At 37.5% G+C, this 18027-nt stretch overlaps 1 protein-coding gene across 1 annotated transcript in view; it reads left to right on the top strand.

The window, feature by feature from the left end:
* The window catches only part of LOC149779749 (ATP-binding cassette sub-family C member 9-like), a 215442-nt gene that overhangs the window by 124589 nt on the left and 72826 nt on the right, over positions 1-18027 (top strand). Inside the window, exon 20 of the mRNA XM_089940609.1 lies at positions 13656-13758. Within this exon, the coding sequence (XP_089796735.1) occupies positions 13656-13758 (103 nt within the window). The remainder of the gene's footprint in view (positions 1-13655; positions 13759-18027) is intronic.

The following is an 18027-nucleotide window of genomic DNA, read 5'->3' as shown; positions in this document are numbered from 1 at the left end:
CATGCTGTATTGGCTACAGGTCATACCATCCAACCATGGTCTATTGGCTACAGGTCATACCGTCAAGCCATGCTGTATTGGCTACAGGTCATACTGTCCAGCCATGCTGTATTGGCTACAAGTCATACTGTCCAGCCATGCTGTATTGGCTACAGGTCATACCATCCAATCATGCTGTATTGGCTACAGGTCATACCATCCAGCCATGCTGTATATTGGCTACAGGTCATAACATCCAGCCATGCTGTATTGGCTACAGGTCATACCATCCAGCCATGCTGTATTGGCTACAGGTCATACCGTCCAGCCATGCTGTATTGGCTACAGGTCATACCATCCAGCCATGCTGTATTGGCTACAGGTCATACTGTCTAGCCATGCTGTATTGGCTACAGGTCATAACATCCAGCCATGCTGTATTGGCTACAGGTCATACTGTCCAGCCATGCTGTATTGGCTACAGGTCATACCGTCCAGCCATGCTGTATTGGCTACAAGTCATACTGTCCAGCCATGCTGTATTGGCTACAAGTCATACCATCCAGCCATGCTGTATTGGCTACAGGTCATACCGTCCAGCCATGCTGTATTGGCTACAGGTCATACTGTCCAGCCATGCTGTATTGGCTACATGTCATACCATCCAGCCATGCTGTATTGGCTACAAGTCATACTGTCCAGCCATGCTGTATTGGCTACAAGTCATACCGTCCAGCCATGCTGTATTGGCTACATGTCATACCATCCAGCCATGCTGTATTGGCTGTAGGTCATACAGTCCAGCCATGCTGTATTGGCTACAGGTCATACAGTCCAGCCATGCTGTATTGGCTACAGGTCATACTGTCCAGCCATGCTGTATTGACTACAGGTCAGACCATCCAGTCATGCTGTATTGGCTACAGGTCAGACCGTCCAGCCATGCTGTATTGGCTACAGGTCATACCGTCCAGCCATCAGGCTCTTGATCCATACCATCATGTGCTCTTGATCCATACCATCATGTGCCTCTTCCAGTAGAGGCATGGAACATTCACATTGCTTTGGATCAGTCTGATGGATCCATCCATCTGCCTAACATTACCTATACTCCAGCAGTACAGCCATGTATACTGCCATCTGTACACCCAACACCCATGCTGGATGTTTTGACTTCAACAAGCTGTTCATACTGAACCAACATCTTGTGAATACAGCTAGCCATTTACTTGCAGTATACCCTCTTGGGCAGTACCATAACAGTCTTAGAAATGAAGGCCATGCCTCATCTATCCCTTTGGGAATGTATTATTTGGATATTGATCTTGTTCCTGTCCAGGACAGCCAGTGGGGATAAACCTGATGATAGTTCATGCTAAGATCATAACATAATAGAGGAATTTATGGGGTGTTTCTGAACTAAGTATGTCTTCCACCCCAACCACCCACTCTACACTGGCATACAGGGCAAGTCCACAGTTGGTTTTTGCATCAAGAAAGGCAGCCCTTCATTCCATATTTCTGTGCAATCAGGAATTTTCCCTCCAGTCAGAAAAATAAAGAAAAAAATATGCCGAGTCCATGTGGTAACATCACTGATCCAGGCAATTCCAAAGCCTTCTTTTTTTCGGAGCATTCCTTAGCAATCTAGCTGGTATAAGACCCATTTTAACACCACTTCCTCAGATGTCCCAGTGTTAGACAAGAATCTGACTCCACCTGCTTCTTTGGTAGATAAAGACATTCTGCACACCACTCTGAAGCTCATTTGCAATATATTGACTCTACACCTTCATTGCTGGACTTGGTGTCTCAGGCAGTGTGTTTTCCAATGTATAGTCAAGGCCGGTAATGCATATCCTGCCCTGACCCTGCAAACCTCCTTTTGAATGGCTTTTGCTGTTTGGTGATAGAGAAATTGTGGAGGCAGGCAGTCCAAGTACTGCCCCTCCATGACTCAGCACAGCAACCAACACCTTATACATCATCTTCAATTCAACCTGAATATCATGATGACCAGAGACCAGAACTTAAGGATCAGCTGCTGCTCAACCCAGATGCCAGCTGCAATCCTAATCCTATGCATGAAGACAGTCTGCTAATCAGTTTCAGAGACAGTTATATCAAAGGGATAGGAAACAAAGCTTGTTTATCCCCATGCCTCTACTTCCTCACCATTGACTCATACTCCCGACTGACCACAGACAGCTATCAGGTAAGCGCCCAACTCGTTTATTTTGGGGATTTTTTTTTCTTGAAACAACTTTTGGGATCAGTCTCTTGCAGCAGAACAATTCAACCCTTCAGTTATAGAAAGAATTGCAGAAGCTAAAAGCCCTCCTTTTTAAAAGATTACTAAAGGATCTGGCATGTTTTCAGAGACTGGCGTAAATTCTAAATGTTGTTCCTTTGAGTGCCTCTGTCCCACAGGTAGCTGACTTTTCTTTGCCTGTTTGAGGAGAAAAGGTTGGCTCCAATTACTATTAAGGGCACATCCTTTCATTATGGTAGGGAGGATCATGGTCATAACAAGACCTGTCTGACTTGTCCAACTTTGACTTCATAAAAACCTAAATCACTCACATTGTTTTCTGAAACCTTTCCTGGGTTCTGACTTGGCTGAATTCCAACAAATTCGAGCTTTAGCAAGGGCCTCACTGAAGCTGCTCTCATACAAAACCCATTTCATGATAGTGTTTGCTTTAGCTTGCAGAATTAGTGTAGCTTTCTCTGTTTACCCAGCCTCCCTTCAGTTTCGATCAAACCGTTTGTTGGTCTTTATGACACAACCTGGTTTCACTGCCAGGAATTGGTTGTTGTCCATGGACATTAAGAAAGCCATTATATGACCTCCCCAATATTGACACAACCCAAGAGTTTTCAAACAGAACCCAGTACATTTGCTTAGACTATATCTGAAGCGATTTGAGCCAGTTTGTGGAACTCAAACATGCCTCGTTCTACGAGTTAAACCTGGGAAAAAGGACATAACCCTGCAAGCCCGCGCATCATGGATAAAGTGGGTAATATGCAAGGCATACTCTCACTTATCGCTAGAACCTCATGAAAATCTCTGCTAATGAGATAAGAATAATCTCAACAAACCTTGCCTTGACTGTCATATTGCTATAAAAAGTCTCATCAAGACCATCATTTGGCATGGTCAATCAACCTTCTAGAGTTTTATCTACATGACTTCACTCCACAGCAAGAAACTCAAGATCTGGTAGACACAGTTACACAAGCAGCTTACAGACCCAGTTGACACCAGCACACCCTCAGAACATGCACCCTGCTCATCTTTTGCTGGATTTGCCCAGAAATTTTATATGGTAGAAATATGTCATTATTTCTTCTTTCCTGATGTAGACCACACTGCTTCTAGTTGTGCTTCTCACTATTAGAAGAGTGAGTTAACCTTCAGATGGGGAATCCAATATTCTCCCCTAAGGGGTTACTTAGGGTGTATGTTGGACATGCAACATTCCCTGTGCCTAATACCTATTGTGATTGGGAAACATATTAAAAGGAGAAAGCAAATATTTTTGTAAATATGTTTCTCCTAAAAATACTTTTACCTGGTCACATTACTTTAATACCCTCTCATCCTTCCCATAATACCCTCTCATCCTTTCCACGATGTGAGGATGTTCCACTCTTCTTATGTTAGTGCTACCTGTAGTTGGCAAGAGAAGGTAATGGGCAAGATTTATTGCCCTTTATGTGTGCATATATATATATATATATATATATATATATATATATATATATATATATATATATATATATAGAGATAGTCAGAAAGACCAATTTTCATCTTTGGGAGGACTGGGGTAAAGAAGAAGTAGGACTTATACTCCTAACATATATGATTGGGTAGGTATTCTAGAAGAAAATAATTTACTAAATAATTTGCTAACTATTTCTCTCTCTCACTCAGTCCATGATTTGAAATATTATGAAGTCCTCATTTTGTTACATATAAAAGCGTTGGGACAAGATCATTTCGTATACTCATGTTTTTGGTAAAATTTTGCTCTATTTATAAATGTGATAAGTCTAGCTTTTCTTTCCCGCTGCCAAGAGATTGAGACATATTAGTTTTGTGCTGTTGACCAACTTGTCAAACAGTTAACTTAAAATCTTTTGAGTCAAACTAGACCAAATTTGATATTTACATAGCTTGCATGGGTTTTAAGACCATATTAGGTTCTGGTAACTGTGACCTTATGATATAGTTTTCTTTAAAATATAATTTTTTTGTTGTGATGAAGATTTTTTTTTCTCACAAAACCCTTGTTGGCATGTTTAAGTAAAACTTGTAGGCACATCTAAGTAAAACCTTGTAGGCACATTTAAGTAAAACTACTGGAGGTGGACAAATAAAATTTGGTATACTGTACATATTTGTATAAACTGGTAAGTGACCAGATTTGGTCTTCAGGCATTATTATTAATTTTTTTTACATGTTTTTGAACTGCTTTTTTGTGTAAAACTTTGTAAGCACAATTAAGCAGAAATCACTAATGCAAATGAGATATTGCAGACATATTTTTATTGATATGTAGAAGACCTGATTATATTCTCAGGCTAATTTAGCAATTTATTTTACTTTTGGGACTTACTTTCTGACAAAGGCTTTGCCTGTGCAATTTAGCAAGCAACATTTAAGGTAACCAAGCAAAATTTGGTATGCTTATTTATAGGCACATGTAAATGACTTTATTAGATTTTTGTGCCATTACAGTAACTTTTCTTCATTTTGTTTTGCTTAGACTTGTTTGTTTTTACAAACACAAATCGTTTGGTGAGGTGGGATGCAGCCTAAGATTTTATTCTCCTGGTCCGATTTTTGAACAAATGTCAAACTTATCCTAACTCTTGCTCCTGAAATTGACTAAACTGTTTGATTTAATAAAAGGAAAGGTCAAATCCAGACCTTAAAACTAAAATTCAGACTGTAACACTAAAATGCAGACCTTAAGAATCAGGGATTTGATATATCATACCCCTAACAAAATTTTGTTTTCTGTCAGATACCATTCTCACAGAATGACATTTTTTTTCTTCTTCAAAAACCTTCTTTTAGTTGATCATATTACTGTTGATTTATGACTGATCATTTAGGTTTCTTACAAATAAAAAAAGTGTTGATGAAACAAACACTTCAGTTCATTCCTTTTCCAGACAGTATGCAGTAAAAAAGAGGGTTAAAAGGTAATGTATTTATCTTATACAGCTCAAATGATGCATATTCAGTTATATTTGTTTTGTTACACCTAAACTTGTTTTTAATAATACATTTTGTGTTTTAGTGCATGATTAGATGCTGAATTCAGGTTGGAACTTGGGTGTTATGATAGACTTCAAAGTAGAATCAAATTTTGATTTCAAAATTTCACAATTTGTATTTCAAAATGTTGTTGATTCAATTCAGTTAGAGCCATAAACGTACTTTGAAAAATCAATGTCATCTTGGAAAAAAATCTGGAAAAGACTGGAAGTTTCTGTTACTCTCACCCACCTCCCAGACTCCCCATCCCTTTTGTTAACCAAAAACACTATTTTGAGTTATTTTATCTGCACTCCCCCCATCCAAAAAAGGTGTTGGGTGTACAAGTAATTATTGGCAAAAAATTTAATCATAAATTTAGCTTATGCCTAATTACAAATATTTGCAATATCTTAGAACGAATTCAAAATTAAATTCTCTCTGAAAAATGAAAAGACAGTATAATTTTGATTGTTTTGAATCAGGCCAATATGGTCTTGGAACCATCTGTGACAGTGGAGGCGAGATTCTGCTTCGGGTTGCTTGATCAACTGAATATCTGCTGCAGTTTTATGCTGTTTGCAATTCTGTTCTCCATAAGTGGTTTTCCTCAGCTCTAAGTCTGTAGCTCAAAAATGGATGAGTCTGTTGTGTGATCATGAGGATGAGACTGGGCCAGGTGGAACGATCCTGTTCAATCTTTTCTCAGGACTCGTTGGAGTGTTTCAGTGATGACTTGAGGGAGTTTTGGAAGCATTTCATCTGACCACCATGAGTTTGCTTTCACTCCTTCAGCTCACTGTTGAAGAACATCTTTGTTAGTCACTCATCTGATATCCTGGTGATATGGCCTGCTCATCTCAGCTTTGACCTCATCTGCAGAATGTGAATGCTTGGAATGCCTGCCTGTGTGAGAACCTGTGCCTTGAACCTACTTCTGCCATCCTATAATCATCAGTTTCTTCGGCAGCCTGTGTGAAAATGGTTCAGCTTCTTGTCATGACAACTGTACATTGTCTATAGGAAAAGATACAAAGGTCACGTAGACATTTAAAGCCAACTGTTTCATTAATGGGTGTTATTTTTTATATTTTAATTCTACATTCCTTTAAGTGGCAATTATTCACTTCATTTGGATCTTTATACATCTATATTCCTTTGGAAGGTCATTATTTTTTTATGCCCAGAGAAGAATCAATGTTAAAGTATGTAGATATTTTTGGATGAAACGACCTAAAAGTGTGACCCAGTACAATCCAGATTGAATGTCGCATGCTGTGATGTCACAATGAAAGCTATGCATTTTGATAAACAAATTCATATTACCCTATATTTTGACGATTCCACTCAACATGCTCTTTTCTTGACCCAGTTTTTTACATGGCCACCATTGTAAAAGTTCATAACGATCAATAATTTTGATTTGAAAGTTGATGCCCCAGTGATTGTTTGAGGACAACCTTGTTGTTGCTGGAGGCTGCTTTCATTTGATATTGAAGTGCTGTCTTCTAAACAGTCCTTTTGGCACCAATGTTTAACATTTGGTAATCTCTGTATGTTAGTATTATTCTCATCAAATTAATCTTGATTATACTGTTTAGTGAGGCTGAATGTTTTGGAGGCAGCCTAGTACGTAGAGTCTCAGAAAGAGCCCCAGTTTTATTTGATGTTCTTGAAGACATTAAGCTTTTTAGGTGCTTTTTTTGCCTTGTGGTTGTCTGTTAGACTGAATCTGGATATTAATCATAGAAGCTAGTAGCCTATGGTTAATCCATCATTCTGCACTTCTCATTGCCTTCATCACTTGAACATCCTGCCTGTCTCGTCACCTGATTATTATGTAGTCAGTGAAATACCAAGTGCTTGGAGAACAAGTGCATCCAAAACATCTTGCTGCAGTTTAGCAGGTTGAAGACTGTTGGTGATTGATCTATTGGCTTAACCACTTAGCCACTATAGGTTCTTTCTTGCAGGGATCTCGGTGGTTCCCAAGTTATAACTCCATTGGCTGGAACACAGGGTGGGTAAGGACAGACCCAGTAATCTATGCTGACAGTGCAGATTAATTCCCCTTAAATGCCATGTTAGTGCATTAATTCAAAGATGGGTCGTGAACAGTTTCTGAGTTGTAAAATGTAATCTTAAACACCAAGGCTGGGAGAGATCAAGGGAAGACTAATAGTTCTATAGATGACTTGATCTTTCTGTGTTAAAAAAGTGATCCTGCATATATGGTTTTAGAAAGAAGATAAATGATAGTACCATTTCTGGGCGCATGCGACGTAAATCCAATCAATCAATCAACCATAAATAGACACTGTAGCAAATATGTGCTTGAAGCTTTTATTCACCCCATCACTTTCAATACATGTATAAATTTGCATTTGCAAGCTGACATATGTTGGCTACCCAGATGAGTGATATGAAGGCCAATTGGGCCTCTTGATTTTTAATCTATAAAAGATGCCTTTTGTGGACTTGGACTTTTTGTGTGAAAACCTTTTTTAGCCTGATTACCCAGATATCGCATGATTTTGGCAAATGAAATTTGGTTGCATGTTTGTGTGCGTATGAAGATGGCCCAGTCAGATTTCTGTTATTTTTGCATGGTTGAAAGCACCCCTCTTTCATCTGTCTGTCAACATTTGCTGTTTTCAGCTTTTGATGAAAACCCACTGGGCCAATTTTGATCAACTGGGTAGGAATATTTCTTAGGACATTCTCAATTCAAATTTTGTTCTTCCTTGCCTTCCTGGCAACACTGTGGCTTTGTAGCAACCACATATAAGAGCTTCATTACTCTTGTATCAAATGAGTAGACACAGCTAATTTTCATTGAACTGTGTTGGCTTGTTCCTGTGGAAGCAACCAAAGAGCATCCTGTCATCAGGGCATTTTAGATTTGTACATACAGGGCTTGTTTGACATTAGATATGACTACTAGAGGTTTATGCATACAGGGCTTGTTTGACATTAGATATGACTACTAGAGGTTTTTACATACAGGGTTTGTTTGATATTAGATATGGCTACTAGAGGTTTGTACATACAGGGCTTGTTTGATATTAGATATGTCTACTAGAGGTTTGTACATACAGGGTTTGTTTGATATTAGATATGGCTACTAGAGGTTTGTACATACAGGGTTTGTTTGACATTAGATATGACTACTAGAGGTTTGTACATACAGGGCTTGTTTGACATTAGATATGACTACTAGAGGTTTGTACATACAGGGCTTGTTTGACATTAGATATAACTACTAGAGGTTTGTACATATAGGGTTTGTTTGATATTAGATATGGCTACTAGAGGTTTGTACATACAGGGCTTGTTTGACATTAGATATGGCTACTAGAGGTTTGTACATACAGGGTTTGTTTGACATTAGATATATCTACTAGAGGTTTGTACATACAGGGCTTGTTTGACATTAGATATGACTACTAGAGGTTTGTACATACAGGGCTTGTTTGACATTAGATATGACTACTAGAGGTTTTTACATACAGGGTTTGTTTGATATTAGATATGACTACTAGAGGTTTGTACATACAGGGCTTGTTTGACATTAGATATAACTACTAGAGGTTTATATATACAGGGCTTGTTTGACATTAGATATGACTACTAGAGGTTTTTACATACAGGGTTTGTTTGGTATTAGATATGGCTACTAGAGGTTTGTACATACAGGGTTTGTTTGATATTAGATATGACTACTAGAGGTTTATACATACAGGGCTTGTTTGACATTAGATATGACTACTAGAGGTTTGTACATACAGGGTTTGTTTGATATTAGATATGGCTACTAGAGGTTTATACATATAGGGCTTGTTTGATATTAGATATGACTACTAGAGGTTTATACATACAGGACTTGTTTGACATTAGATATGACTACTAGAGGTTTATACATACAGGACTTGTTTGACATTAGATATGACTACTAGAGGTTTGCACATACAGGGTTTGTTTGATATTAGATATGACTACTAGAGGTTTATGCATACAGGGCTTGTTTGACATTAGATATAACTACTAGAGGTTTGTACATACAGGGTTTGTTTGATATTAGATATGGCTACTAGAGGTTTGTACATACAGGGTTTGTTTGACATTAGATATGGCTACTAGAGGTTTATACATACAGGACTTGTTTGACATTAGATATGACTTCTAGAGGTTTGTACATACAGGACTTGTTTGACATTAGATATGACTACTAGAGGTTTGTACATACAGGGTTTGTTTGATATTAGATATGGCTACTAGAGGTTTGTACATACAGGACTTGTTTGACATTAGATATGACTACTAGAGGTTTGTACATACAGGGCTTGTTTGACATTAGATATGACTACTAGAGGTTTGTACATACAGGACTTGTTTGACATTAGATATGGCTACTAGAGGTAAAAATGACACACTGAATTTTCTCGTCAGTAGTTGTTTTTGACACTTTCTCTTTCATATTTTTGGGAACATGATTAAAAAATGTTTAGAAAGTGGATATTCTTGGAATTAAGTTGATCTTGGCATATCACACTGCTTGGGAGGGTTTAGTGAAACTTGGTACATTTCTGGTTAGTCTAGGTGCTTAGTAAAGTTTTAGTTTTTTTTCTTCTGGACCATTCTTGGGTATTTTTTTTGCAGGGAAATGTCAAAAATGTTTTTTTTGGGGGTGGGTGGGGATTGTAGTGGTCATTGCTTATTCCATGCCAAGATTTTATTTGAACATTGTTGATTAGATATGTGGTTGGTGTAGATATAGAATAAGGTTTTACTGTTTAGCTCTTGGCCATATTGAGTTAAAATTTCTTCCAAAAATTGTTCAAATCAATGTTTAGAAATTGAGTTGGTCATCACTTATCCCACACAGATTGATTTTATTTCAACTTTGTAGATTATATATGTCATACAGTTGAAGGTATATATGCATAATATTTTAATTCTTGTTGTGGCCCTTTTGGGGCCATGTTTTGAGAATGCAGTTTGTGATTGCTATTTCTACCCTTTCTGAAAGATTTTATTGAAACTTTATAGAATAGGTGATTTTGTTGTTGATGTGCAATCGTACTTACTTTTTTTTCATGACCAATTTTTGTGGCTTGCACTTAAGGTAATAAGAAACCATTAGATTTTGGTGTCTAAAAATGAGAGGCCATGGTAAATCTAAGTAAATAATTGTTTCCATGCATTAGTTTTAGTTAGGACTGTACGCTTTGGCTAATGGTGGGTTTCATTGTAACCTGTTGGTTAATAATATTCAGCATCCATCATGCCTAGCTACTGTCTACATAGAAGATTACATAACATCAGGACGGGATATATTTTACCATTCACCAAATTCTTATTGAATTTACAGTGCTTAGAACTGATAGAAGTCAGACAACTGATTTATAAAAGTCTACAATTGTTAGGGTTTCTCATGCGGATTTTATCTTTCAGTATTCATTTTCATCAAGCTTACCTTAGCCAAATCTCAGCATGATAATCACTTTAGTGTGTAAAAGCCCTAGACTGAGGTCAGTGTTACACTTTAGTGCATACAATACCTAGACTAAGGTCATTGTTGCACTTTAGTGTGTACAAGCCCTAGACTAAGGTCAGTGTTACACTTTAGTGTGTACAAGCCCTAGACTAAGATAAGTTATACACTTTAGTGTGTACAGCCCTAGATTAAGGTCAGTGTTACACTTTACTGCACACAAGCCCTAGACTAAGGTTGGTGTTTCACTTTAGTGCATGCAAGCCCTTGACTAAGATCGGTGTTACACTTTAGTTGCTAGCAGGCCCTAGACTAAGGTTGGTGTTAAACTTTAGCGCATACAAGACTTGATTAGGGTTGGTGTTGCGTTACACTTTAGTGCATACAAGCCCTAGACTAAGGTGAGTGTTACACTTTAGTGCATACAAGCCCTAGACTAAGGTGAGTGTTACACATTAGTGCATACAAGCCCTAGACTAAGGTGAGTGTTACACTTTAGTGCATACAAGCCCTAGACTAAGGTGAGTGTTACACTTTAGTGCATGCAAACCCTAGACTAAGGTCGTTGTTACACTTTAATGTGTACAACCCCTGGACTAAGGTCGGTGTCAAATTTTAGTGTGTACAACCCCTGGACTATGGTCAGTGTTACACTTTAGTGTGTACAACCCTTGGACTAAGGTCAGTGTTACACTTTAGTGTGTACAACCCCTACACTAAGATCCGTGTTACACTTTAGTGTGTACAACCCCTACACTAAGGTTGGTGTTGCAGTTTTTAGATTAGGCTCATTGCTACTGTGTTTACTTGTTTTGCAAAATGAAAGGCAGGCATGAGAAAAGGGAATCTATTGTTGACTGAGCTGCAGCCCTTTTTTTTATCAGTTTTCAATCTTTGTAATAGCAGTTTTTAGTAACCAGAAAAACACTCAGGATATCCTCATCTTGTGCAGACTTTCTACTCTGGATTTTGGTATACCTTTTAAAGTTATTTTTTCTCTGCTGCTTCATTTTGTTGTAGGCCTTTTTTATAAATTTTCTTCACTAACGTATGGTACTTGTGAAATAATTGTATCCAGCACAGCTCAGGAACCATGCAGCATATCCTAATGCAGTATGATAGCTCAGGAACCATGCCGCATATCCTAATGCAGTGTGATAGCTCAAAAACCATTCAGCATATCCTGATACAGTGTGATAGCTCAGGAACCATTCAGCATATCCTGATGCAGTGTGATAGATAAGGAACCATGCAGCATATCCTAATGCAATATGATAGCTAAAGAACCATGCAGCATATCCTAATGCAATATGATAGCTATGGAACCATGCAGCATATCCTAATGCAGTGTGATAGCTCAGGAACCATGCAGCATATCCTAATGCAATATGATAGCTCAGGAACCATGCAGCATATCCTAATGCAGTATGATAGCTAAGGAACCATGCAGCATATTCTAATGCATTGTGATAACTAAGGAACCATGCAGCATATCCTAATGCAATATGATAGCTAAAGAACCATGCAGCATATCCTAATGCAATATGATAGCTATGGAACCATGCAGCATATCCTAATGCAGTATGATAGCTAAGGAACCATGCAGCATATTCTAATGCATTGTGATAACTAAGGAACCATGCAGCATATCCTAATGCAATATGATAGCTAAAGAACCATGCAGCATATCCTAATGCAATATGATAGCTATGGAACCATGCAGCATATCCTAATGCAGTGTGATAGCTCAGGAACCATGCAGCATATCCTAATGCAATGTGATAGATCAGGAACCAAACCATATAGCATATCCTAATGCAGTGTGATAGATCAGGAACCAAACCATACAGCATATCCTAATGCAATGTGATAGATCAGAAACCAAACCATACAGCATATCCTAATGCAATGTGATAGATCAGGAACCGTGCAGCATATTCTAATGCAATGTGGGGCCCTTGCTAACTCTGTTCATCACTGTAGCCATATTTGAGCCTTTACTGCTCTTAAATAAAATATTGTCATTCTAAAATTTAATATTAAAGTAGTTTTACAAAAGACTGTTCACTCCTTATTTTTTAGTAATCTGTACTTAAAACTTCAAGTTAAAGATCATTGATTGCTGTTGGATTGCTAATGGACTTTTACAATGGCAGACTGGCATGTAATTGGGTCAAGAAAATAGATATGGTCTAAATAATGCCAGTTCAGGTCTAAATAATGTTTGTGCAAGGGGTGGTTCACATTTTCTTAAAAAGAAAGGCACTTTAATTGTGACATCACAGCACACAACATTCAATATGGCTTACACTGGATCACACCACTTGCTTCGCCTCATCTAAAAATGCTGACATACTTTAAGATTGATTTTGTTTTATGTATTTCTCGAGGAATTTATATTGAAAGGAATATTGATTGATGAGGAACAAAATAATGTGAATAATGGCCATTTAATGGTACATGTAATCAAATTCTAAAAATTGACATCAGTAGATGAAATAATTGGTACCAAACACTTTAAAGACCTATATGACATTTACTGTAGTAATTGAAGTAATTAATGATAAAATGTGTTAGTCACTTCACGATGCAGCATTTTCCAGAAATATTGTCATCTGATTGAAAATAGTCATTACCACCTTTAGACAAAACATATCTTGCTGAAAATTGACACTCATGAATTCTTTTTTACATATTTGACAATTTTGCAGATAGAAATTAAGTGTACAAGCTGTCACCATTGTTATTTCTGTGAAATTGAAATTGGCTGGTTACTTGCTTTAATCACTTAGTTCCTGATTCTTTTTGTAGATAGTAGTCTTAAAAAAGGCAGGAAAACAAGTCTGTGTATCATGACATAAATGTCAATACTTTAATTTGGGTTCATGTTTTGTTTGATTATGTTACAGGAAAGAACAGCCAGAGCCACTGGAGGATGTAATTATTGGAGGAAAAAAGGAACAGCAATCCTACCTTGCACAGATGTCTGTTGAATCCACTTTCTCTGATACGGTAAGTCATGGACAGATGAATGTTGAATCCATTTTTGCTGATACTGTAAGTCACGGACAAATGTCTGCTGAATACAACTTCTGATACAGTAAGTCATGGACAGATGTCTGTTGCATCCAGTTTATCTAATACAGTAAGTCACAGACAGATGTCTGTTGAATACAACTTCTCTGATACAGTAAGTCACAGACAGATGTCTGTTGAATCCATTTTCTCTGATATAGTAAGTCATGGACAGATGTCTGTTGAATCCATTTCCTCTGATATGGTAAGTCACAGACCTATGTATGTTGAATCCAGTTTCTCTGATACTGTAAATCACATAAAAAGGACAGTGCTTCCGTAACTCTGCACAACTCTAGTAGAAGTAGAAAAATGGCAGAAAGTTGATGTTGGTGGAAATTGAGGTTTGCCAGTAATATTTATGGAACAGCTGAGACTTGCAATTAAATTGGCAGTCAGCAAGGGTGGCAAAACATTGAATGGCAAATAACCAAAGTAGCACAATATTTACTTGCCCTTTGCTTTAATGAACAGTTCCATTTTTAGCATACTGTGGACTTCAAAAACACATTATTAGGAATTAGGAATACAGAAACTTAATTGACCAAACATTTTGTAGTAAAAATCTCATAAGAAGTTCTGATTATTCACATGGCATGGAAACAATTTTAAATTGGTTTTCTGAAAAGAAAGTTAGTGACGTTAAAGTTGGTTTCAAATGGCTTTGCAAATTGCACATGATGCTGCATCTAGATATGTATTAATGCAAGCAGACAAAGTTCCTTTTACATAAGCTTTATATAAGTTCATGCCATTTTTTCCACATTAATTCTGACAGTGTATTTTTTCTCACTTTAAGTGGGTCAAGGCCTTCATCATGTTAAAATGGTCAAATGGTTTCACCTTGCAGGTGTTTGCAGGCTCTAACCTCCTTGATGGTTTCCTACCAATAACTATTTTAGTAATTTGTCTTGAACATTTATTTAGTTCTATAGATAAACGGTTATTTTCTCTTATGGGTTCTTTTACTTATTATTGCAGACAAATTTGATTGCAAATTGAAACACAAGCAACCAAAGCACATACTTTTTCAAGGGAGGTGACTCCAGCATGGTTAAATCACAACTTCTGATCACATTTTTCATGTGCTAGAAATTTACATTATATATATATCTTGAACATTAAAAAAGGAGTGTTAGAGGCCTTTCTTTCCACAACAGAAACTTTCACCTTGTTTCAACAAAGTTTTGTATAAGATGTATTTTTAGCTCACCCAGCCAGATGAGTTTCATTATGGAGCAAGATCCATTATACTAATGAGGTGATTTTGTACCTTATGGGCTGAGCTTGTCACCATTCTGGAAGCCATTTTTCTGATCCAATTTAGATCAGACTTGCAATATATGTTTATATCATCAAGGTTTTGGCTGGATTTAATAATAGTTGAGATGCATGCATATTAATGAGATAACCTTGATCTAGTTTCCAAACTGGTGGTCATATATCTGATTTTCATTGGACTTGGAATATATGCTTGTATCATTAAGACATTGATTGGACTTGGAATATACGCTTGTATCATTAAGACTTTGATTGGACTTGGAATATATGCTTGCATCATTAAGATTTTGATTGGACTTGGAATTTATGCTTGCATCATTAAGATTTTGATTGGACTTGGAATTTATGCTTGTATCATTAAGATTTTGATTGGACTTGGAATTTATGCTTGTATCATTAAGATTTTGATTGGACTTGGAATATATGCTTGTATCATTAAGATTTTGATTGGACTTGGAATTTATGCTTGTATCATTAAGAGTTTGAATGAGATGAGTAATGAGCAAGTTCCACATATACTAATAGGTAATATTGCATCTGATTGGCTGAGCTGGTTATCTCAGCCATTTTGATGCATATTAATGAGGCGATCTTGCATCTTATATACTGGGCTTCTTGCCACTCTTGAAGCCATGTTCTCGTGGGTCGGTGGTTCTTTCCGGGGTTTTCCTGGGTTCTTCCTCCACCAATAATACTGGCCGCCATGTATAGCCTATCGTGTGCTGAAAAATAGCGTTAAACCCCACAACAACAACAACAACAACAACAACTTGAAGCCATGTTTGTTTTACCAGTTTGGTTTTACGATGATTTTTATTGTGAGCAAGAGACTGTGGGCAAATTAGTTATGCCGTCATCATTAGGTTTAATTATCAGGATATAGTCCAGTAGACAAAATCAGCATCATATAATGTTTTGGAGATAGTCTACATCGGATGTGTTCTTACACTAGTACATAAGCCTGCTAAGTGATATGGTGAACTATTGAGTTATGTTAGCCAGATGAGTGATGTTAGGCCTACATGGGTATCTTGTTTATGTAGCTGTTAACAGAAACATTGCAAGCCTGAGAATGTCCAACCCTGCATCAGTTCATATGGACCAGAAGTTCTTTCTTGACATGCAGCTACTGATTCATAATGTTGTTAATCCAGGATCTGTTCATGTATCCATGGCTATATTTTATCCTAACCACATCAACTAATGGCCAAAAGAGGCGACATTGGCTTTGATATGTCGTAGCAATAGTACCCATGTTCATCTTGGTTTATGTGGCTGTCTTTTTTTCTTCAGCAATCTAAACATAGCCTCAACCCTTTCATTGACAACCCCCAGTCACTCATGCTGGGGAGTCAATCTCATTTCGTTCATTCAGTATGAGAGAATATGAAAACTCACTTGTACTATAGCTGCATTTCTCTCCACATAAACTTTATGGGCAATCATCATGTAACCATTTCTAGATCACAACAGGCCACTTAAGAGGCACACCTTATGGGCAATCATCATGTAACCATTTCTAGATCACAACAGGCCACTTAAGAGGCACACTTTATGGGCAATCATCAAGTAACCATTTCTAGATCACAACAGGCCACTTAAGAGGCACACTTTATGGGCAATCATCATGTAACCATTTCTAGATCACAACAGGCCACTTAAGAGGCACACTTTATGGGCAATCATCATGTAACCATTTCTAGATCACAACAGGCCACTTAAGAGGCACACTTTATGGGCAATCATCATGTAACCATTTCTAGATCACAACAGGCCACTTAAGAGGCACACTTTATGGGCAATCATCATGTAACCATTTCTAGATCACAACAGGCCACTTAAGAGGCACACTTTATGGGCAATCATCATGTAACCATTTCTAGATCACAACAGGCCACTTAAGAGGCACACTTTATGGGCAATCATCATATAACCATTTCTAGATCACAACAGGCCACTTAAGAGGCACACTTTATGGGCAATCATGATATAACCATTTCTAGATCACAATAAGCCACTTAAGAGGCACTTTATGGGCAATCATGTAACCATTTCTTGATCACAACATGTCACTTAAGAGGCACACCTTATGGGCAATCATCATGCAACCATTTCTAGATCACAACAGGTCACTTAAGGGGCACACCTTATTGGCAATCATCATATAACCATTTCTAGATCACAACAGGCCAGTTAAGAGGCACACTTTTTTTATACACCTGCCATATTAGTGGAGGGGGCATAAAGTGCTTCCCATGTCAAACCATTCTCTTGTGTCATCTAGTCTTGACTGATCCCATCCCGTTATTCATATGTTTGCATCCACTGAGCAACTTCTGAAGGACATAATAGAGTTTTTAAAAATTTGTGTGAGGATATTTCTTAAGAAGACCTAGATCAAGATTATTTTTACCCATTTTTCTGACAGAGTTATGGCCCATGTATTTTAGAGTTATGGTCCATGTATGACACAGACCCTTGCCCTTTACTTGCATCATTTTGGTAGGGGCAGATCTCATAGATGCCTTTCTGATTGATAGAGGCAGAAGTCAATTGACTTTAGGGTTGCCAAGGTCAAGTTTAGGGTTGCCAAGGTCAAGATCTCTCAGCTGAATATGTGATTTCCCTTTCTGCATGATAAGTTGAGTTTCCTGTCTTTATTTTCATCAAACTTCATAGGTAGACATCACTTGGGTATTATGAACTCTATATTGATTATTTGATTGAGAAGTCAAGATCGCAGAGCTGACTTTATAAATTGTTTTGGTTTCTACTCAGTAAGTAGAGTCTACTGCATCCAGTTTTTATCAAACATAATTTGTCTGAGGCACCTCCCTGTTGATTCTTAAGCCCAGAATGTAAAGGTCAAGGTTGCTGGAGCTAAGATTTTCATTTTGGATTTCACATAATAAGTCAACTTTCTTT

Source organism: Sinohyriopsis cumingii, chromosome 17 (genome assembly GCF_028554795.1).
Source record: "Sinohyriopsis cumingii isolate HCF-2022 chromosome 17, ASM2855479v2, whole genome shotgun sequence".
NCBI classification, from domain to species: domain Eukaryota; kingdom Metazoa; phylum Mollusca; class Bivalvia; order Unionida; family Unionidae; genus Sinohyriopsis; species Sinohyriopsis cumingii.
The sequence above is the reverse complement of the archived record's forward strand: the minus strand, read 5'-3'. Positions and strand labels throughout refer to the sequence as shown.